General features: G+C 40.6%; 1 protein-coding gene across 1 annotated transcript in view; it reads left to right on the top strand.

Annotated features, from left to right (window-relative positions):
- Positions 1-24,744, top strand: part of LOC142750390 (solute carrier family 23 member 1-like) — a 272,481-nt gene that overhangs the window by 203,418 nt on the left and 44,319 nt on the right. The window contains exon 9 of the mRNA XM_075859393.1: positions 2,936-3,044. Coding sequence (XP_075715508.1) covers positions 2,936-3,044 — 109 coding nt within the window. The remainder of the gene's footprint in view (positions 1-2,935; positions 3,045-24,744) is intronic.

The raw sequence follows: 24,744 nt of genomic DNA, 5'->3' as shown, positions 1-24,744 counted from the left end.
CCTGGTCCCTAAAGATTAGATCTTGAAATTCCAGGAAAGTTCCCGTCTGGCCTGCATATCGACGTAGCACATACGCATTGTACAAAGCCATCTGTATGATGTGCCCGGCCAGCTTCTTATACCACACCGCATGGCGCTGTAGGGCTTCAGGACTTGATTTGACAAGTCCATCCCTCCCATGTACCTATTGTAGTCCAGGATGCAGTCTGGTTTGGGGGTGGCCTTTCCTTCATATATCCTAAACCTGTAGGTATACCCTGATGCACTCTCGCACAGCTTATACATCTTCACGCCATACCTTGCCCTCTTACCTGGCAGGTACTGGCGGAATTGAACCCTCCCTTTAAAATGTACCAGGGACTCATCAATAGAAAAACACTTCTCGGGGGTGTATGCTTGGGAAAACCGGGCACTGGAACGGTCTAATAGGGGTCTCCGTTTATACAAACGGTCAAAACTGGGGTCATCTCGGAGTGGGCACGGCTCATTATCAGTATAATGTAAGAAGCGAAGTATTGCCTCATTTATTTATTTTTTTAGGTTCCAGTTCATTTCTGAAGTTGCTTTGAGGGGCCCATATATTAGAAACCCCTATCAAACACCCCATTTTAGAAACTAGACCCCTCAAAGTATTCACAACAGCATTTAGAAAGTTTATGAACCCTTTAGGTGTTTCACAGAAATTTAGAGCAAAGTAGAGGTGAAATTTACTCTTTTTATACCATTTTTTTTAAAACACAAAAGGATTTATCAGAGAAACACAAAGTAATACTTATTGCCCAGATTCTGCAGTTTAGAGAAATATCCCACATGTTGCCCTCGGGCGGTAATGGACTGAAGCACCGGCCTCCGAAGCAAAGGAGCACCTAGCGGATTTTGAGCCCTCTTTTTTATTAGGCACCATGTCCGGTTTGAAGAGGTCTTGTGGTGCCAAAACATTGGAAACCCCCGAAAAGTGACCCCAATTTGGAAACTAGACCCCTTGAGGAATCCATTGTAGTTTTCATGGGGTGCATGCGGCTTTTTGATCAGTTTTTATTCCATTTTTAGGTGGCGTGGTGACTAATAAACAGCAATTCTACTATTGTTTTTGTATACTTTTTTTTTTACAGCGTTCACCGTGCGCTATAAATGATATATTAACTTTATTCTGCGGGGCGATACGATCACGTCGATACCAGATGTTTATAGTTTTTTTTTATGTCTTATGCCGTTTGCACAATAAAATACGTTTTGTAAACAATCATTCACTTTTTGTGTTACCTTATTCTAAGAGCCAGAACGTTTTTATTTTTCAATCAATAAAGCCGTGCGAGGACTTATTTTTTGCGTAACGAACTGTAGTTTCCATCAGTACCATTTTTAGGTACATGCGACTTTTTGATCTCTTTTTATTCCATTTTTTGGGAGGTGAAGTGACCAAACAATTGTGATTGTGGTACGGTTTATTAATATTTTTTTTTACGGCGTTCACCGTGCGGGATAAATAACAAAATAATTTTGTAGTTCAGGCCGTTACGGACGCGGCGATACCAGTTATGTACAGTTTATTTGTTTGTTTATATATTTTTATTAATAATAAAGGACTGATAAGGGAAAAAGTGGGACTTTTACTTTTATTACTTTTAAAACTTTTATTTTCTTATTTTTACACATCTTTTTTTAACTTTTTTTTAACTTTATTACTTTGTCCCACTAGGGGACTTGAGGGCAGGAGGCCCTGATCGCTATTCTAATACACTGCACTACATGCGTAGTGCAGTGTATTAGAACTGTCAGCTACTCACTGACAGCAAGCATAGTGGGTCCTGACGTTGTCAGGACCCACTAGGCTTCCGTCTATGGCATAGCCGGACGCCATTGTTTGGTGTCCGGTTGCCATAGTCACCATCGCCGGCCGCTATCGCGTAGCAGGCCGGCGATGGCAGCTTAACCCCTAAAAAGCCGCGATCTCTATAGAACGCGGCTTTTAAGGGGTTAATCAGCGGGGACACAGCGATCGGTCCCCGCTGTAGGAGCTGTGACAGCTGCTGAACAAGACAGCAGCGTCACAGCTCCTGTATGTGTCGGGAGGACAGCCGAAACGGCCGTTACTCCCGAGACGTACTATTACGGCATGGAGCGCGAACGATATAGCTGCCATGACGTAATAGTACGTCAAGGAGCGGGAAGGGGTTAACAGAAGGCAGTTTGGTTAACGAAGGGCTAGAGAGCAGTACAATAATGAGCGTCTGCAGGCAACAGTGAAGCATTGTGGAGGTTCCTTGCAAATTTGGGGCTGCATTTCAGCAAATGGAGTTGGGGATTTGGTGAGAATTATTGGTGTCCTCAATGCGGAGAAATACAAGCAGATACTTTTCCACTCTGCAATACCATCAGGGAGGTGTCTGATTGGCTCCAACTGTATTCTTCAGCAGGACGACTCCAAACATACAGCCAATGTCATTAAGAACTATCCTCAGCATAAAGAAGAACAAGGAACCCTGGAAGTGATGATATGGCCACCACAGAGCCCTGATCTTAAGATCATCGAGTCTGGCTGGGACTGCTTGAAGAGACAGAAGGACTTGAGGAAGCCTACATCCACAGAAGATCTGTGGTTAGTTCTTCAAGATGTGAATAACCTCCTTGCCGAGTTCCTTCAAAAATGAAGAATTGTTCATGTTTTGAAGGCATATAGTGGTCAGACCAAATATTGCTTTGATTCAGATTTCTTTTGCGTTCATTCACTTTGTATTTTGTTAATTGATAAAAAAACGTAACTTTTCTATTTTTGAAAGCATTCTTACTTTGCAGCATTTTTCCACAACTGTCTAAAACTTTTGCACAATACCTTATTTCTGTCTTTGTATACATGAGGAGCTAGTGTATAAGAAGAAAATGAATCCACAAATGCATATTCACCCAAATTACAAATCTATCTTTTTTCTTTTAGTATGTTGACTTAAACTCCTCAAGAAATCTCTTTGTTTTGGGATTTTCTTTATTTAGTGGACTTGTTATTCCAACATGGCTAGCCGGCAACCCGGGCGTTATAAGTACAGGTATGCTGCATTCATTTTTATGACAGAAGACCAAAGGGACATTTCAAATTGTCATTTAGGTGTTGCTTTTTATTATTTACTGCCTGTGATACAGAGCTTTTTTTCTTTTTTTTCTTTGTCTCAAAGATGTTTTTTGCAGGTAGCGATGAAAAATTGTCCTTGTCAGTTGGGTCTTATATTAAAATGGGAGTATAACCGTCATGAGCATGACATATGCAGTATTCAATGGTTGCAGTCACGTTAAGCCACACAAATTATGTGACTTAATGCATTTTTATGGATGTTTCTGTTACATGACAGTCACGTGATAAAATTAGTCACTGGTGCGGAAGCTCCTGTACAGCTTCCTGCTAGCTGGGTTTAGTCATTGTTTACCCGGGCCCTTTTGCCAATTTTGCCTATCTTGCAGTCTCCAGAGCACACATTGCAGCTAACCTGCACAGTGTGTCCTTATAATGAATATTGATGTGATGATGAAGCCATTTGGAGTCTACATACTGTATGTTACTTACCCAGGCTGTGGTTGGAACCATAGTCCTCATGAACAGACTTCTCAGATGGTATGCCTATTCCACTGTGAGCTTCAGATAATGGGATTGTAAGAGAGAATGGGCTGCTCTGGTGGCAGGTCTGCTCTTATTTGTATGTGTAATAATAGGATAAATCCAATATAATTAGTTTTATCTCATGTTGTTTTTTGTTTCATTTTTTTTTTTAAGAAGAAATGCAACCTACTAGTTTTATTAATGCTTGATCAACTAATAGATAAAGAGAAAAAAATAGCAAAGGTATTGCCATACATCCGTTTCTCCATGGTAGCATATATTTTCATTTGTGTTTAGTTGTCTCTATTGGTTTTCATTTCAAAATAAATTGTTTTCCTGAACAAAATGTTCCCATTTATTAAAATGAACGTTCTAACTCCATTGCATACTTTGTCTTTCTTATTATACGTTTTATGTCTCTTATTCACCAGTGTGTAGGTGGACAGTTTTGGGCCACATATTACATTTCCAATTACTTGCTGGCCTCTGGCCACTATACCTTAGATACTGCAGGACTGCCATTCATCAAAATTAAAAGAATTCTGAATATTGGTATCTGATGTAGCTATATATTTTTGTTTCATTTCATTTATTTTTTAACAGTTTTGTTCAAAACAATTAATACAATAGAAAATAGAGAATATTTGCAGATTTATGCATTATTTAAATGGTTTTCCTTATACTTTGAAGACAGTAAATTCAAAATTTGTATAGATCATATGTTTGTGCACATTGTCATTAATGTTCCATTAATACAGTACTTCTTAGACAAAACTTATACTAATAAATATTATGTGTTTGTCGGCATTATAAGACTTTTCTGCGCATCATTCTGGCTGACACGCAAATATTTCGAAGGCAGAACCTGTTGAATGTGTGTTGTTATTATTAATGGTTTTACAATTTGTGTGCAATTTTGTGGCTGCCATTACTGCTACTAATTTATGGACACTGCTATGGCTGTCATCACTTAAATGGAAACTGCTTTCCCTGCCATTACCTTGTCTGTTTATTACTATGACTTGCATTTATATATCTGGGCATTGTATTGGCTGTCACTAAGGTATGGGCATCACTATTATTTACATAACTGTATCTATCTGGGCACTCCAATAGCTGAAATTACTGTATAGGCATTGGCCACTGCTATAAATTACTTTGTGTTTTATATTATATTTAGTCATTGCTTTGACTTGAATTACTTTATCTGAATATTGCTCTGGCTGGTGTTCCTCTGGCTGATCTTTTTGTACTTTCAGAGGGTATTTGTCACCATTTCTTCATCATTTACCTCATGAATATCATCTGGAATCATGATTGTTAATGTTATTTGTGACCAATGCATTTATATTTGTCTATTAGTGACACATGTCGAAGCAATGTTTCTATGTACAGTTTATTGTTGTTTTGCGCATTCTTGTTGTGTCTCATGAGTATGCTACTAAGCATTTATGCCTTTATTTAACTCCTTACCACAGCAGACATTTATCGATTTTTATTTTCATTTTTTTTTTTCCCTGTTTTCTAGAAGCCATAACTTTCTCATCTTTCCATCTACATAGATGTATGAGGTTTTTTTTGCGGGACAAGTTGTCGTTTTTAATGACACTATTTAATGTACCATGGGGTGAAAGAGGGGTCTTCCCACACTGTCTAATACTTGTAAATCTGAAAAATCAAAGAAGAAAGCGCGTCTTGGTGCAGAAATCCCAACAATAAGGAAGAAAACAATAGAGGTGTAGGGGTAACCCTCACCTGGGATGGTTGTGCGATGTCCAGGCACAACTCTGATTACTTGCAAGGAATGATGTAGTTGCAGCTGCTTCTTATCCGGTGGGACTGCAAGGCTCCACCGCATAGTTTTGCATTAGATGCAGGAAAATTGGGAAGTCAATTAGCGCTACTTCATCAAAAGGAATGAGGTAATCAATCTTGTTAAGCGTGGTTGTAGTTTTTAATACATATATATTTAATAAACGTGTCAACCTATTAAAAACTACAATTCAAAAAGAAAAAAACAAAAAATATTTTCCAAAACATACCAGGCACTCTTTGGGATAAGAATAATTTTATATAAATTTTTATTAAATTCCATATAAAAATATATTTTAAAGATTTTTCATATATAAATATATCTCTTTCCTCTTTTATCCATAATACAAAGATTTTTTATAGGAAAAGAAAAGGGTTTGAGAAAACACATTTGTTTCAAACTAGATGTACATAATTTAAAAAAAAAAAAAAAATAAATTGTCTCCTGGCCAGGATACCAACACAGACTTTTATAACATTACTGCCATTAATTTATCCCCCTCTAAACACAATGACATGTCATGATGAGATATCTAGGTAATAGGTGTTCTATACATAAGCCAAAATCAGACCCATATAAGAGAATTGCTATAAGAACCGGTTCTGAAGATTTTTTTATCCAGACACCATTGGTCTCCGTTCACACTTGCGCTTTTTTCTTTTTACTCCTTCTTTTCTAATTTTGGTCCGAAACCAACAGAAACAGTTCCTCTTGTGTGATAGCAATGCAATTGTATATAAGGAGTTAAATATTCATCTTTAAATCTTCCTATACTCGGGGGCAGCCGAGATTTCACCCAAAGGTGAGCAAATTTAAGCAATGGAGCACGCTCCTACATTCAAGAGTCGGAATCCTGCTATGCTGGTATCCACGTTAAATTTTTATTCAGACACCATTGGTCTCAGTTCACACTTGCAGTTTTTGCTTTTTCCTCCTTCTTTTAAAATTTTGGTCCGAAACCAACAGGAGCAGTTCCTCTTATATAATAGCCATGCAAATATAGATAAAGAGTTGAATACTCATCTTTATGTTGATCTCGCAACTCAAGGTGGACTGAAAGTTCACTCTTTTTCACTATGTTCCTCCTCCTGGAGCAATTGTAGAGTTAAGGCAGATTTTAAAAAAATATATCAATCGCGTTTTTCACCCCTTCAATCTCATCATTGGCAGATCACAATTCCCACATGGAAGGTTCTCCTTATATCCACTCCATCCACGGTCAATCCTTATGTTGAATAGCTTGGATCTTCCTATACTCGGGGGCAGCCGAGGTTTCACCCAAGGTGAGCAAATTATAGCAATGGAACACACTCCTCATTGGAGAGTCGGTATCGTAATATGCTGGTATCCACGTTGGTTTTTTTCTGGCAACACTGGAGACTGCAAGACGAGGCAAGGTTGACGTCACTACCTGCCAGGTGTAGACTAATTGATCAGCTGACATGTTTCATCCCGAACCGGGATTTCCTCAGAGCCATTGCTATAGCACCGTGCTATATATGGATTGCATATTTTGGGATTTCTATTAGGTATGGTTTATAACCATTTCTTGTGTTTAGCTCCTATTAAAAACTACAACCACGCTTAATGAGATTGATGACCTCTTTCCTTTTGATGAAGTAGCGCTAATTGACTTCCCAATTTTCCTGCATCTAATGCACACTGTCTAATGGCTGGGATGCCGGGGTCGTCACAGCCATAGTTAAATCACGGATCAGAGTTGTCTCCCATCCCGGTCGTTAGAGCGAGGTGTCAGCTATAATATATAGCTGACACCCACAACGTTTGGAGAGGGCTCAGCCCGTGAGTCCGCTCCATACCCTGCCCCCTCAGCTATGATGTACATGTACTTCAAATGTCAGGAAGAGGTTAAACAGGTCATATCTGAAATGTCCTTATTTAAAGCATTAGAGCCAATGCATTAGACACCATTTCACCCAACCAAAATGAGAGTACAGACAGTGCTTAAAAATATAAGAATCTATTTTTTATATAGTATGAAGTCATTATACACAGTGCCATCAACAACTTGATAGTTAATCCAGGTAGAGCTTTAGGAATGTGGGAAAATGCAAGGGTGGCATTTATCCCGAATCAAGTATATCATGGCAAGAGTAGTTGGCACATAGCTCATGTCTGGTATGCCAAATTACTTGCAAATTAAATGTTGTTACTGCCCACAGTTACCAATGTAATTCAGCCTTATAGTCTGTGATACCTGATTTGTTAAGTTCTCCTATAGGATATAGGACCCCACAAAATAAACCACATTAAAAGAAAACACAGACAATAGAATCATTGGATAATAAAGGCCACGATGTTTATTAAGGGTAGCATAAAATCCATAATACTTAAAATATATAAATAACCATAAATTGAAATCAATAAACCAATAAAAAAATCCAGCTTTTATAATAAAATACCAAGTCTGGGTGACAAAATCCCTCTAACAAACATCGTGACGGAAGGAAAATTCAGACATAAGTGAGGGTGGGTGGGCGACGGTCCAAACGGCTCCAGACGACTGCTTGACCACGAAGAAGCTCACTCCTTTATAGTACAGATTCCTGCCGTTTTGGAATTCCAATAACCAATCATTTGAATTCCAAAACTAGTGTAATAGGTATACGTTTGAATTATTAATAAATATTTTACTGCTTGTCTAAACGTTTAAAAATTATTTTATTAATGTTATTCTAAAAAAGGGGCACTAATGCCAAGATTCTGAGTACAAGCATAAGCAGCACAGATCATAGGTCCTGATTGGAGTGTCTGGCATATGGTGGTTCAAGATAAACGAAACTTCATAGACCAATGAAACACTACACAGGAGTAGTGAACTAGACTACTAATCTGTTTGCCAGAGCAATACACAAGTAATGCCTTTATTGGAATGTCTCAGGATACATTAGTATCAATACATATCGCAACAACACTCCAGAAGGAACTTAAAGCATATATATCAATGGTCTGTGTTGCCAAAGATATGCAATATTATTACCCTACACATTTCTGCGCCCCTACAATATCTATTGAGGTAAACTACCCCCTTGGTGAGGCAGTTAATAAAAGTTCTTGTCTCATTCCTAAAATTCATCCAGAAAAGGACGAGATCACTAGAGTCATAGGAACCTTTGATTCTGCACATCAGGATATCAGGAAGATACTCACGTCATACTGGGATATTCTGAAAGCAGACCCAGATGTGGGTGGCCTGGTTGGTGAGAGGCCCCAGATCACTTTTAGAAGAGGTTGCAACATCCAAGATAGACTAGTACACAGTCATCTTGATACGGTCAAAACCACAACTTGGCTATCATCAAATCTTAAGGGTACTTTTCGTTGTGGCAGATGTAAAGCATGCACCTCGATTTAGAACACCAAAACATTTCGTAGTAAAACCACAGGAGAAATTTTTGAGACAAGAACTTTTATTAACTGCCTCACCAAGGGGGTGGTTTACCTCATTACCTGTGGGGTCCAATATGTTGGGAAGACCAAAAGGGAATTTAGGCGAAGGGTGAGGGATCACATTTGTGACATCTCCAGGAGAGAGGTTACGTCAGTATCGAGACACGTGTGGGAACAGCATTCGGGAGACTCTAAGGTCCTTAAATTTCAGGGGATGGAACACATCCGACCATCTCCTAGAGGGGGGACTGGGATCGGAGGATCTTACAGAAAGAGGCCCAGTGGACTTTTAAGATACAAACCATCCATCCACTGGGGCTTAATGAACAGATATCATATCTCCCATTTATCTAAAGCTGGGACCTTACCGATTGCTGCTCGTCGTCTCCAGTATCTATCCCCTTTCCACCTTTTTACATAATGTGCACATTATGTCCACTTTTGAGCCCCCATTCTTTACATATACATCACCCTGTAGTCGTATAACCTACATAAGTGTAGTACTCTGTCTCCAGCCTATATTCTCGGCTATGGGTCATTGGGCAGCCTGCAGTGTCCATGTTTACTAATTGTTGCCTTCTGCATCAGGCTCGATGCAATTATTTGTTTTTTGCATCTTTTTTAATCCAAAACCACATACATATGGGATTATGTGTCCAATATGGCAGCAGTTTAACTCTTATCTGTTCCAATTGTAATCAGTTTACTATGCTGCATTATTGGCACATTCCATTTGTACTTACTTCTATTTGTCTCACACAGTCAGCTGTGTATCACGTAGCCGCCTGAAGCTCCACCGGTTACTTTCTGATGCTTCATGTATCATTCCTACTGGACGCCACGTTACCATGGAGCCTCTCCAGCTGGTGGACGTCAGTGTGACGCGTGATACACCGGTTGGTTTATGCTTCGATGATGCGTTTTGTGGAGGCGGGGCTAAGCCCTATAAGGCTCTTGAGTTTCCCCGGCGCGCACTGAACCAGTTATCAGTGTTTAGTGCACGCCGGACAACACAAAAAGACACAGCACTACATGTGCTGATCGGTAGAAATAGATATTCCTAACGATTTATACCCCTGAGGACGCTCCCCTAATTTGTAGGGGCGCAGAAACGCGTAGGGTAATTGCATATCTTTGGCAACACAGACCATTGATATATATGCTTTAACCCCTTAATGACCAGCCTATTTTAGACCTTAATGACCAGGCTATTTTTTACGTTTTTCCATCGTCGCATTCCGAGAGCTATAACTTTTTTATTTTTGCGTCGACATAGCTGTATAAGGTCTGTTTTTTTGCGGGACAAGTTGTATTTTTTAATAGCTCCATTTTTAGGTACATATTATTTATTGATTAACTTTTATTAACTTTTTTTGGGGGGGGGGATAGAAAAAAATCGGAAATTTTGCCACTCTTTTTTGCATCCTAAATCTACGACGTTTACCGTGTGGTATAAATAACACAATAAGTTTATTCAGCGGGTTGTTACGATTCCAACGATACAAATTTGTATAGTTTTTGTATGTTTTACTACTTTTACACAGTAAAAACGCTTTTTTTTCAAAATTATTTGTTTTTGTGTCTCCATATTTGAAGAGCCGTAATGTTTTTATTTTTTCGCCGATGCAGTTGTATGAGGGCTTTTTTTTTGCAGGAAGACTTGTAGTTTTTATTGGTACCATTTTGGAGTAGATGCGACATTGTGATTACTTTTTAATCAAATTTTTTTAAAGTCAGGATTCACAGAAAACAGCAATTTTTCAGTCGTTATTTATTTCATTTTTTACGGCGTTCACCGTGCGGGTTAAGTAATGTAATAGCTTTATAGTCGGGGTCATTACGGACGCGGCGATACCAAATATGTGTAACTTTTTAACTTTATTTTGGTTTTTTAATAGTAAAGCAGTTTGTAAGGGGAAAAAGTGGGTTTTTCATTTTTTTTTTCACATTTTTGTTTTATTAACTTTATTAAACTTTTTTTTTACTAGTCCCACTAGGGGACTTCACTATGCGATCCTCCGATCGCTATTATAATACACTGCACTACTTTTGTATTGAAGTGTATTACTTCCTGTCCGTTTAAAACGGACAGGCATCTGCTAGGTCATGCCTGTGGCATGATCTAGCAGGCATTCATTACAGGCAGACCTGGGGGCCTTTATTAGGCCCTCGGCTGCCATCGGAGACACAGACACTCATCGATCGTATCGCCGGGTGTCGGTGGGATGAGAGGGAGCTCCCTCCCTCTCTCCAAAACCACTCAGATGCGGTGCTCGCTATTGAGCACCGCATCTGAGGGGTTAAACGGGTGAGATCGATACTAATATCGATCTCACACGGCAGAACAGGGACGCCCTCAGCCCTCAGCTGCCTCTGGCAGCTGAGAGCAGGGAGATTTGACAGCTCCCTGCTCTGTTTACTTATTCCGATGCCTCGACGTAAAAAGTCTATGGCATCGGAATAAGGCCCGTTAGTGACCGACGTAAAAAGACTATGGGCCAGTCACTAACGGGTTAAGTACCTTCTGGAGTGTTGTTGCGATACGTATTGATACTAATGGATCCTGAGACATTCCAATAAAGGCATTACTTGTGTATCGCTCTGGCAAACAGATTAGTAGTCTAGTTCACTACTCCTGTGTAGTGTTGCATTGGTCTATGAAGTTTAGTTCATCTTGAACCACCATATGGCAGACACTCCAATCAGGATCTATGATCTGTGCTGCTTATGCTTGTACTCAGAATCTTGACAATAGTGCCCCTTTTTTATAATACCATTAATAAAATAATTTTTAAACGTTTAGACAAGCAGTAAAATATTCAGTAACCAATCATCTGTACCTAGGAGAAAACTGCCTGGAGATAGAATAGTCTGGAACCTGCTCATGCCAACAGCACAGCTGACCTCGTCCAATCAGCTGTTCACCAGGAAACATCTGCCTGGAGACAGAAACAACTGGAACCCGCTCGTACCAACTTGTACAGCTTACATCGGGGACGTCCCATAAGGTAAGTACCATTTCACTACATTTGGAAAAAAGAGGGGAAGGGGGGGGGGAATACAACCACACAAAACCATACTACATAACAGACTTAAATACCAATAAAAACATATTTTTGGGGCTCGTGCGACCATGTGTCCCCCAAGCCTATGGCTCGGAGGGGCCCCTGTCATGGTAGCACAGACCACACAAAATAAACCACATTAAAGGAAAACAGACAATAGAATCATTGGATAATAAAGGCCACAATGTTTATTAAGGGTAACATAAAATCCATAATACTTAAAATATATAAATAACCATAAATTGAAATCAATAAACCAATAAAAAAAAATCCAGCTTTTATAATAAAATACCAAATCCACCCAGCATTAGCTGGGTGACAAAATCCACCAGCCATGACATTACAATAACATGCCCCCCCCCAAAAAAAAACACTGCAGCCATTCCTCAATCAAATTTTGCAAACCCAAATTAAAAATGTCTATACCTACATCAGAAATATGTACCAAATCCTGTCTGTACAGACCCTCAGAAAAGTCTTCCAGGTCACGGTGTCTATACGACAAACCACCAAGAACCGGAATATACCTCTGAATAGCTCTATTAATGCTTTTACGGATTTTATTCAAAAACTTGTAATTACTTGGGGACCACAATAACCTCGGAATAATCTCTGAAAAGGAAATAGTAACATCAGGAAATAAACATTTGATTAAAGACAGATCTCTTCTCATAATCCAGAGCAGATCTAATGTATTATTCTTTCCCAAATCATTTCCTCCAGCATGTATAATGATCAGGCTAGGATCCGGCCAAAAGGAGCTAAGAGTTTTTATCAGTGAAAAAACATTCTTCCATTGTAAACCCCTTACCCAATGCCAAAAAATAGAGAAGCTTAAAGGATCCAAAGATAAATTCTCAGAGTAAAACCTTCAGGCAGCTCTCTTCTGTGCCCAAAATATATAAGAGTGACCAAGGATCCAAATAATCAAACGTTTACCTGAAAAATATATAATTTAAACTACTAAATCAGGTCTGATGTACAGTTTAAATCTGTTAGATTCCCATCTACCAATTTTCTTTATAATTGCGTCATCAATACCCAGCCGAGGAGCTTCCGTAGCTGCGCCAATACAGCCGAGGAGCTTCCGTAGCTGCGCCAATACGGAATGAGTGGAAAGACATCTTTAAATGATCCAATTTTAAACGCTTCAAACATTTTTTAAAACAGAATTAAACTGAAACTTAGACAAATTAGAAGCATTCTGTTGAACTAGAAAAGAAACACGGACTTAGGCCTGTACACTAACCACTGTGTAACATGTGACACTGGACATAAAACAGAACCAGGAAAACTGTTGATTCTAATAACACAACCCTTTCCTACTTGATCAGTCTTTGATTTCTTCAAAAAGATCAACACATGATCTTTATTACAAATTACATCCGGATACAACAGACCAGAAACCGAAAACCTATTTTCAGCAACTAATTCACTAATGCGCAACGCGGCAAAAAAATTATAAAACAAACACTGTCCTAAACAAACAAACCTCAAACTCATTAACACAAACCGAAGGCAAAACATCATATAAAATTAACAACAAATCCAACGCGATAGGCCGTCTTTTATCAAGAACCGGCGATGATTTATGATAACCTTTTAACATTTGCTTAACTGCGAAGAGAGAAGAAATAGCTTGACAACCATTTAATTTCAAGAAAAAAGAGATACCAGCCAGGATCTTTGAAATAGAAGCAAATGAAAGCTTCCCAGATGACATACAAATTGTACTACAACTACCTCATTGTGAAAATAACTACAGCCTATAAAATTACAAAAAGAAATCCATTCCTTCCAAGCTGTGGAATAATCAGACCAGGTCCTTGAAGCTAAAGAACAATGAATATTAATAGAGATTAATACCAAATTAGATTCCATAAATGAGGAGGGCAAGGAACTCTGCATAGGTCTGCTTCCGGCGCCAGCTTCCTGAACCTCTGCCACTGACAACGAGATAAAGAATCAACTATATCGTTACGTTTACCTTCTATATAACTAGCTTTGAGCCATAAATTCAACTTCAGACAGCACAGCGTCAAATGGCTTAAAATTTCACTACCAAATCACATTTAGAAGATAAAGTGTTAATGGCAAACACTACACCCTTGTTATCAATGTACAATAAAATTCTCCTATCCTTAAAATGCTGACCCCATATTACAATAGCTACTACAACAGGAAAAAGCTCCAATAAAACAATATTTTTGGTGACCTTATTGCCGAACCACACTTCAGGCCAAGAATCAGCTGACCAATGGCCATTAAAAAATGCGCCATGACCAATGCTACCTGCTTGCATCTGTAAAAAAAAGACAGAATCAGAATACACAAAATCAGATTGCCAACAACTATGACCATTAAATTTACCTAAAAAATCCAACCATAAAGCTAAATCCTCTTTCAGCTGAACGGTTAACCTAATGTGGGCCCTAGGAGACATAAGGCCTCTAGTAGCAAAGTATAAACGTTTTGAAAAAACTCTCCCCATTGGAATAATTCTTGAAGCAAAATTCAATAAACCTAATAAAGACTGCATATCATGCAATGTACATTTCTTTTTTGCTAACATACTAACTAAACAACCTTTTAATTTAAACAATTTGTCCTCTGGTAAACTAAATTCCATTTTAACTGTATCAATTTTAATGCCTTAAAACTCTAAAGATGTACAAAGAAGAACTGTCTTTTCTTCCGCAAGAGGAACACCAAAAAACGTCATAAACTCAGAAAACTTAGATAATAGAGAACTACAAACGACAGAACTAGATTCACGTATAAATAAAAAAAATCATCCAAGTAGTGCAGAACGCCACCTTCTGGGATTTGCTGCTGCACCACCCAGTGTAAGAAAGAAGAGAACGCCTCAAAATAAAAGCAAGATAACGAAAAATCCATTGGCATACATTTATCATAAAAATATTGCTTATCAAACTGAAAACCAAGGGAATTAAAACCTGCAGGATTAACTGGTAATAATCGAAAGGCTGACTTAATATCAGCCTTAGCTAAAAGGGCATTCTGACCAAAACGCCTCAAAAGTGGGACTGCCTGGTCAAATGAAGAATAATGCACAACCGCTTTGATTTATCAGCTACATCATTCAGAGAATATTTCTCTGGGTAAGAAAGGTGATGTATAAGTCTAAATGTATTAGGCTCCGTCTTAGGTACAATACCCAAAGGGGAAAGTCTTAAATCATTAAAAGGCGGTTAAATAAAAGGACCTGCAATCCTGCCAGCTTCAAGTTCCTTAAATATTTTATCACGCGCAATATCCTTATGTTGCTGGATGGATTTTAAATTCTCCCCCAGCAACAACCAGAACCCTTAAAAACAGGAATGTCAAAACCAAATTTAAAACCCCTAAACAGCAGATCAACTCTCTCCCTGTCTGGAAACATTCCGAGCCACGGCACCATTCTTGTTAGATTCACTGGCGTCCATGCTTTTTGACAACTGCTCTTCAGTGCTAGGGGTTTGAGATTGATTTGCCCTTTTAAAACAGCGGCACATTGGGTGTGAACCCCCACAAAAAGAACATTCATGTTTGTAGCGGCAATTAGTAAGCCATTTACACTGCGCTTCATTATAAGCGAAGCAAACACCTTTCCTATAATTATGCTGAGATCTAACCTGCTGTTTAGGTACTGACTTTTGAGGTAACATTAAACTCAACCATAAACCTACATCTTTTGTACCCCATTTTAAAGAAGGGTAAACTGCTAACTTCTGACTAAACATTTTGTCATATGTAAACAAAGCCATACCGCCAAACTGGCGGTAAGCCTCAAGAATAATATCAACATGTTGAAATAAATTACTGCAATTATTAGGAGATTTCTCACCTAAAACGGAAGCATATATACAAAAAGCTTTTAGCGAATTAAAGATTGATTTAGGTGGCGTATGCTTTTTATCTTCCTCTTTCTCTGGTTTACAATCCTGTTTTACCAAAAGCTCTTTCGCTGATGGCAGCAAAGACAGTAAATCAATAAACTCATTACGCCAAATACGCTCCTTTTCAGATGTCTGTAAATGGAAGCCTATAGGAGAAATATCACATGACATTGCTTCCTTAACACAGGTTTCAGCGACCCCAATACCTTTCTCAACAACAGGAGCATTCAGATTTATCCTCTGCTGGCTGTTCTTCTGTACCTCAGCAGGGGAACTAACAGGAGTAGCTGACTTACTAATTAAATCAGAAAACAACCTAAAAAATGCAACCATAACATTAGTATTAAAGGGAGGGATAGGGTGGGACAGAGAAGGGGTAGTTGTATGCTCACCACTGCTCTCCACCTGTCTTGGGATAGGTGCTGTTCCCTGCGGCTGCAGCTTCACCTGCTGAATAACCTCCTCCTGCTGGTCGGTAATGCAACGACTCTTGGACGACCCTCTCCGTCTATGAGAATGAGAGGGTGGTGAATAAACCACCTTACTTCTCCGGCTACTCTGCTGCGGTTGCTGGGCACTCTTAAAGTCCTGGGTTGCGTCCAAGTCCACCGAACCATGCGCTCCCATCTCAGCTACTGGCCATTCCGTGGACCAGGAGGGAACTCCAGACCAGCCATCCTCAGACTCCGGCACTCCGCAAGTCCAGCTCACTGCCGACGGCTTCTTATGTGCTTCCAGCGCTGACGCATCACTTCCGCCGGCCGGCGTCGCCCTCGATGATGACGCTGCCATCGACTTCCTCTTCTTTCCCGGAGCGGATGTCGGCACTTCAAACAAGGATCCCGCCAGAGATACAGCATCCACGGTGTCCTCAGGTAGGAACTCTGCTTGTCTTCCAGCAACTTCTGTCCCAGGCGCTGCTGCTAGGCATCTTCTTAGCCACTCTTCTCCTCCCTCTGACTCTGCTTTCCTCAACAACACGATCAGCAGGACATCCATAGCGACGGTCCAAATGGCTCCAGACGACTGCTTGACCACGAAGAAACTCACTCCTTTATAGTACAGATTCCCGCAGTTTTGGAATTCCGATAACCAATCATCTGTACCTAGGAGAAAACTGCCTGGAGATAGAATATTCTGGAACCTGCTCATGCCAACAGCACAGCTGACCTCGTCCAATCAGCTGTTCACCAGGAAACATCTGCCTAGAGACAGAAATTACTGGAACCTGCTTGTATCAACTTGTACAGCTTACATAGGGGACGTCCCATAAGGTAGGTACCATTTCACTACATTTGGAAAAAAGAGGGGGGGGGGGGAGAAAATACAACCACACAAAACCATAATACATAACAGACGTAAATGCTAATAAAAACATATTTTTGGGGCTCGTGCGACCATGTGTCCCCCAAGCCTATGGCTCGAAGGGGCCCTTGTCATACTTTTTGGAACCATCGGAGTGCTGTGGAATTTCTTTTGTTTATGTTTTATAATCCACGGATCTGAATTACCTGCTTGCACCCATTACCGTGTTGGAATATGTCGGAGAGTGCTGCTTATCTCTACCTATATATATATAGGAATATCTTTATTTTTGTGTTTGCTATCATTAGAATTGAACACTTTTCTCATAGAAAGAGCAGAGAAAAATGTCAATGAGCAATTTAGCCTGGCCACAATGTTAATGTTCTTTATGCTGCAAGACTAAAAGAAACAGATGGAGTAACATTCTCTGTTGTCAGGAACAAGGGATAACTGCACAATTTCAAGAACTGGATTGGAGCAACACTTTTGCTTGGACAGTATCCCAAAAACAAAATGCAGTTTGACTGGGTCGGTGTTACCTAGTCTTGCAAGAAGTCCTTGAATAATTACCTACATGGCATAAATGTTCCTTTTACTAATATTTATGGAATACTGTTTATGAATAGATAAATTCTTTGCTTTGGCTCTGCCTCAATTCACTACCAATCCATTTAGCAGCTATGAAACCACTTTCCTTTGTATTCTACATTTTTGTTCTGTAAACACATTGAATCAAACAAAGTAAGCTTGCCAGCCAGTGTTATTGATTTGTCGGGGGAACACCTTGTGAAAATAGACATTTAACAGGACAGCTTCCTTCTTATATTTACTAATGTGAATTAGACTAGTTTATTCAGTCATCAAGATTTATTTTTAGCATTCATGTTGATATAACAGGAATACATGAAAGAGAGATGCCAATATTATTTATAGCTAAAGATAATGAAACCCCCTAATATATATGATCTTTTCTGCCCCTTTATGTGTGAAAACATTTTTTTTTTAAAATCCCATTCCCTGCCATGTAACATCTAGTTACTGCCGTAAATTACTGCTGTATCCAAACCGCAAAATAGATGGCACAAGTGAACGGTACGGCATACAATCCACCCAAATCGTCTTACTTTATATATTCTCTATGATATTTTAATAAAAAGAGACTCCTGCTTGTGATTGATTTGCTGGAAATTATATAGAGTGTTAGCTGATGTTTGGTGATCTTTTTTCAATAGACTATTTAATAAAATTGAGGACATAGCACAGTGTGGATATCTGCATCCAGGTCAGGTTACGTATGGGCCATGGACTAAGGTTAAGTGACATCAGTCTCCTTGAAGAAATGAGTTTTGGAGGCACGCTTAAAACTGGGAATGCTAAAAGCATGTCGAATGGTCCAAGGCAGTGAGATCCACAGAATGTGTGCAGCACAGGAGAAGTCCTGAAGACGGAAGGAGAAGATGTAATAAGAGAAGATTAGAGTCTTAGGTCTTTGGCTCAGCAAAGAGCATGAGTGGGTCAGTAGATGGAGATGAGATCGGGAGATATATGACTGTGCAACAATGTAGGGAGCTTTGTAGATTTGAAGGACAGTTTTGTATTTAACCCCTTAACCCTTTTTTGGCCTGTTTTGGCATACTCTTCATCCACCCTCGCACTTGGAAAATTGTTCTAAATTTTTACTTTTCTAAATAAATTTGGAACTGTGTTTCCTTTTTAAAAATTCTCTTTATCGTTTTAGCGCTGGATTTTACCCTTGTTCTCCTGTTTGTAGTAACTATTATGTATTATGTTTTTCAGAAGTTCCTGAAAACAGCTCCGTAATTTCAGACGTAAATGCAGTTATCGTGTGCACATACCCTAATAGTCCGTCAGTTTGCGTTAACAGGACCACTCCTGTGTCGGACTATTAGGTCACATAGCGGGAAGGGGTTAAGTCTACATGAAACACATAACCAGTTTAATGAGCGGCAGAGAGCAGATGCATTAGTAAAACTGGTAGACAGAAAGATGTTAAGAAAGTGATTCACCTCTTCCAGGAGCTTTTTCCGACTTTCAAATGTACTTGCTCTGTATGATATTATCTATTTTGCTTATTTTTCTTTTCATTTTCTTATTTTTGGTTTACATTTTGGGCCTTTGGAACTAATTCCTGGTTTTCCTCAGAGTTATGGTGAGACCAATGTATCTTTGCTCCATAATATTTTCAAACTTTGAGAGCCAACTATATCTCAAATAAAAGTAAGTTTGTACTAGGAGCAGAAGTAAAATGGTAGAGTGAAATCTTAATCCACATCAAAGACACAAGACAGATTGAATTTAATTCTGTAGACAAACAGCAACTAGCACCTTTCAAATTTCAAAGAAGATATGTGCAAACTGTTGTTGTTTTTTCATGCAAAACTATAAAGACAGATCTATTGCAGTATGGTTTTGTGTTCCAAAAAATGCTGCCAGATAAATTCTGTAAAAAGGCACTGGTTAAAAAAAATTACATAATCTAAATAAAAAGCAGAACAAAATCTGTTTTTGCTTTTGCATTAAAATGATTAGCTAGATAATATAAGATAAAATCAGTCTCATACATACTATAGAGGAAGGGTATGCCAATTCTAAGGGACCCAGAAGTAAGGCGATCCTCCAATTGCTGCTGACTTCTTAACTGGCGCCACTAAAGCTCTAGCTCCACTAAAAGACCACTTCTGACTCACTCGTAATAAAAAAAAGCTGTGACAGCATCCAGTAGCAAAAAACTTAGGGGCAAATTTACTCAGATTCGCTTATGCCAGTCTTAGTATGAAACCCGCAGGAGTAAGATGCAGCTAATTTATTAAGAGGTGCACACACCTTAACACATTTGTCGGATCTTCTGCTGTCCGTCCACCAACAAGGGAAATCTGGCGTAGATTTCCCTTATGATTTACGCTGGTTACTAGCGTAAATAATAGTAATTGTGTCTAGCTGCAGGTGTCCACGCCCCTTAAAGCTCCCCCCACTTTTTGATAATGCTTTAAGGGTATGTTCCCACACACAGGATACACTGCAGCTTTTCTGCAACAGAAAATCTGTAGCAGAATCTATCGAAAAACGCTGGTAAATCTGACTTGAATGGGGAGCAGAAACCCTGCAACAGATGAGTCTTGCTGTGGTTTGTACAGCGTTTATGCAGCGGAAACGTCGTAAAAAAAAGCTAGAAATTCTCAGGTGCACGTATACTTTTCTATAATCAATGTTTGACACTAAATACGCAGGCAATGCCGCTGTAGAAAAACTACAGCGGATTCAGGGCGGAGACATGTGGAGAAATCCCCGGGGCAAGGTAAGGGAGAGGAGGGTGCTTTATCGGATGAGACGCAAGTGTATATAAAGGAATGTATCCAAGATGCTATAAAACGCATGTTACCATTTCTATGTGAGACTTAAGAAATCTATTGCCCAGGCTTTACAGGTCTTAAAAGAAGATGTGGGAGCAAAATCTGCCAGATTAGATTTTTTGGAACAGAAAATGGTAACTATGGAGGATAAGGTTGAAGCATTGCAGGGGCTGAACTAAGACAATAAATGGCTAAAAATGAAGGTCGACGACCTTGAAAATAGATCAAGGCAAAACAACATAAAAGTAATTGGTCTGCCAGAATCTTGCTCCTTAGAGAGATTAAAAGAATTCGCAACAAAATAACGTCCTAAGGCCATGAATATTAATGGGGAGATTATGATCGAACGGATACATAGGGTTGGTCCAATGAGAGACAATAAAGGTCCACGTCCAGTGATGGCCAGATTGGCAAGCTTTAGCGTGAAACAACATTTAATAATGGCAAACAGGAAAAACCAACCTTTAATGTTCAAAGGCAATAAACTACTTATATTCTCTGACTTTTCAGCGGAAACTGCCAACAAAAGGAGAACATTCTCAACACTCTGCTCAAAATTCGAGAATAAGATTAATTTTTTTTATGGTATATCCAGCGTTCCGAAGAATAGCAAATAGAGGCGGAGGAATAATGACCGTTACGGAACCGAAATACGCTAGACTGTTTATTGAAATGGAATGGGGGCTTGCATTATAATGCTGACAACTTGATATTATGTTTATATTAAGCGATATGAGGAAACTGCAGATGGATTAATTAGAATACGTGCAGAGAGTAGAGAAATATATGTGATTAATAAGCTAACCTAAGAAAGGGGGTAGGACGAGGGAGAAAAAAAACCCCATATATTAAAAAAAAAAAATAATTAGTGGGTAAATAAAAAAATTACTAAATAAAAAGGATATATACGAGGAGATGTCTTTATATGTGTAGCGCTCATGACCGCGGACCTTTGGGATTACTCGCCCCAGGAGATGCTAGCGCTCACTTCCGCTCCGTTCGGCTGTGTCCCGTAGGGTGCGCGCGAACGCTCGTGCCTGGTCTTAAAGGGCCATTGCGCACACATGAAAATAATTGCCAATTAATCCATGACCACACTGGACTATAAGAATGGCCCTGTCCCTTCACTCATTGCCTGAGGATTGTTGTGTTTTCCCCTGTAAGTCCTGCAAATTGTCCCTTAGTGTTGTCCTGTTCCCAATGTTCCCGTTCCTGCTCCCTGTATCCTGTATCCCGTGCTTCCGTTGTTCCTGTGCCTTAGACGTTAGAGTCGTGCTGTGCCTCTGGTCACTCCTGCTGTGTTACACCATGTCTGCTGTCATCTGCCAAGCTTTGCATCATCTGCCATCTGAAGTACCATCTGTGCCTAGCCACTGCGACTGTCTGGACTATTCAGGTACCCTTGTGCTGGACTTTGTATTATTGTGTACTCTGTTTGGCCAGCTGCCTCCCCGATACGGCGGTGCGGCCTAGTGGGTCCACATACTCACAGATCGTGACAATACGCTCAGGCAATGGACCCCGCTGGTCAACCCAAGACCTTGACGACGTGCAAGCGGATCTGCGAGACCTCCGGTCACGACAGGATCAACTCCTCCTGGCAGTGAATGCCTTTGCACATCAGCTGGATGAGCAGGCTGCAGTCTCCACAGCTCCTGTTCCTGTTATCCTGGCTGTTCCTCCTGCTACACCTCCTGTCAATACCAGTACTGCTCCCCAATTCTAGCTGCCACTACCGCCTCATTATTGAACCAGTGCCAGATCCACTTCACGTTACATGAAAGAGCGTTCCCTTCTGATGGCGCAAAGATCGCTTTAATCATCTCTCTCCTTACTGGCAAGGCCCCAGCATGGGCGAATCCCATCTGGGAACGTCAGGGACCAGAGACCCATGACTTCCAGGGGTTCCTACGGACATTTTGCACAGTGTTTGAGGAGCCTGGATGAGTCTTATCAGCAGCGGCCTACTTGCTGACTCTTCGCCAGAGGGACTTCTCCGTGGGCGAGTACGCCATTTAGTTCCACACCCTGGCGGCAGAGCTGTCCTGGAACAACGAGGCCTTGGTAGCTACATTCTGGCAGGGACTGTCTTTCAAAATCAAAGACGAACTTGCCGCTCGTGATCTGCCATCTACCATGGATGAACACGTTCTGCTTGCCCCCAGGGTCGTCATGAGACTCCGGGAACGATCCCAAGAGGTTCGCTGGGAGAGAGAGTTCCCTAATCTGGCCTCCACTGTCAAGCAATCTCTGTTGCCCTCGCCTGTTGTCCCACCTGAGGAGCCTATGCAGGTGGACCGGCTCAAATTATCCGTCCAGGAGAAACAACGCAGAAGCACTTCGGGACCTTGTCTGTATTGCAGCCTCGGAGGCCATGTTGTGCGTCTGTGGCCTCACAAGCCAAAAAAAACTCCAATGTTGGGGAGACAACCCTAGGCGATACAGCAATGAATAAAAAGCTCTCCTCAAAACTATCCATCCCCGTGACCATAGGGTCCGGCGAGAGGTCGCACCGGGTCTCTGCCTACCTGGACTCTAAATCCGCAGCTAATTTCATCCAGAGAGACCTAGTGGATCTTCTCCAGTTGCCAACAGTTCCTCTGGAGACATCTTTGGCTGTTGCCTCAGTGAACGGACTGCCTCTGCCCAATCCAGTCGTATCTGTGACCAAACCGCTGAAGCTCCGGGTTAGAGCCCTTCATTCGGAACTAATTTCTTTCCTCATCCTGTCCAAAGCTGTCAACGCTGTGCTGCTGGGGCTACCTTGGCTTCGACTACATGCCCCAGTTCTGGACTGGAATTCCGGTGAGGTTCTTCAGTGGGGCCCCAAATGTCTCAACCGCTGTCTGGGGCAGATCCATCCGGCCCAGCCTCCTCTACCCCCAGTCGTTGGCAGGATTGCCCTCCCACTACTGACAGTTTGTTGCTGTCTTCAGCAAGAATGAGGCTTAGACGCTACCCCCACACCGGGCGTATGACTGCCCTATTGAACTGGTTCCTGATGCATCCCTTCCTCATGGAAGGGTATACCCTCTCTCCTGGCCACAGACTTAGTCTATCTCTGCCTATATCAAGGAGAATTTGGAGAGGGGTTTCATACGAAAATCCTCCTCCTCGGTTCTTCTTTGTCAAAAAGAAAGACGGATCTGTAATGTCGGGGTAGGGAAACAGACAAGTGAGCCCTAATCTACCCGCCACTCAGTCCCTGCCTACTTGCAACGACCCGCCCTAGGCGACGGGGTACAACTGGGCGACTGTCCCTACACTCAATAGGTGCACGACAGACAAACAGACAAGGGTACAAAGAAGCCAGGGAAATGGGGAAGTTGCCCACAGGGACACCGTGAGCAACAAGCGAAGTAAACGAGCCGAGTCAAACCAGGAGATGAGCAAGGTACAAAAACGCAGAGCAGAAGAGTGGTCAGTAAAGCCAAGGTCAATCACAAGCAGAGGATCAGTAGTTCAAGAAGCTGCAGCAGGGCCAGGAAACCAACAGAGAAGAATCACAAGCAAGGAGGAACAGGAAAGGCAGGTATAAATAGACAGAGGGCGGGAGCTAGCTCCGTCTGGCCAGGCTGTGATAGGCTCTCCCACTCCTAAGCCTGCCATCCTGAGTGGTGGAAGATGGAGTCAGTCTCACAGACATAGAAGCAGGTGCAGACTGATTACCTATGGGCCTAGATACAGAAGCTGTGCCTGGCAGATCCTTAACAAAAAGGTTAAGGAAAATGTCACAAATCATGAGAAAAACATATACAAAATAATAACTAGTATATATATATATATATATATATATATATATATATATATATACTAGTTATTATTTTGTATATGTTTTCCTCGTGATTTACAAGTAGGCAGGGACTGAGTGGCGGGTAGATTAGGGCTCACTTGTCTGTTTCCCTACCACGACATTACAGATCCGTCTTTCTTTTTGACAAAGAAGAACCGAGGAGGAGGATTTTCGTATGAAACCCCTCTCCAAATTCTATATATAAAATATATATATAAATTAATATAACACTTATAAATAAAAGAGACATAATATAGTCAGTGGCATATGATGCCACCAGAGATAAGCAATATTTAAACTTGAACTTCACTGGAATCACCGTAATACACTAAACTTAGAATATCATGCCTAGAACGACATCATTACAACAATTTTATAGGAAATAAGTTTTCACTTTAGCACCATAAATAAAAATGAGACAAGTGAAATGTATATTTAATAAGGGAGCGAGGAGGGGTGGTGGAGTGGCAGAGCGAGGGAAAAGTGGCGGGTAAGAAC

This window comes from Rhinoderma darwinii, chromosome 3 (assembly GCF_050947455.1).
Source record: "Rhinoderma darwinii isolate aRhiDar2 chromosome 3, aRhiDar2.hap1, whole genome shotgun sequence".
Taxonomy (NCBI): Eukaryota; Metazoa; Chordata; class Amphibia; order Anura; family Rhinodermatidae; genus Rhinoderma; species Rhinoderma darwinii.
Note: the sequence above shows the minus strand (reverse complement) of the source record. Positions and strands in the feature narration are given on the sequence as shown.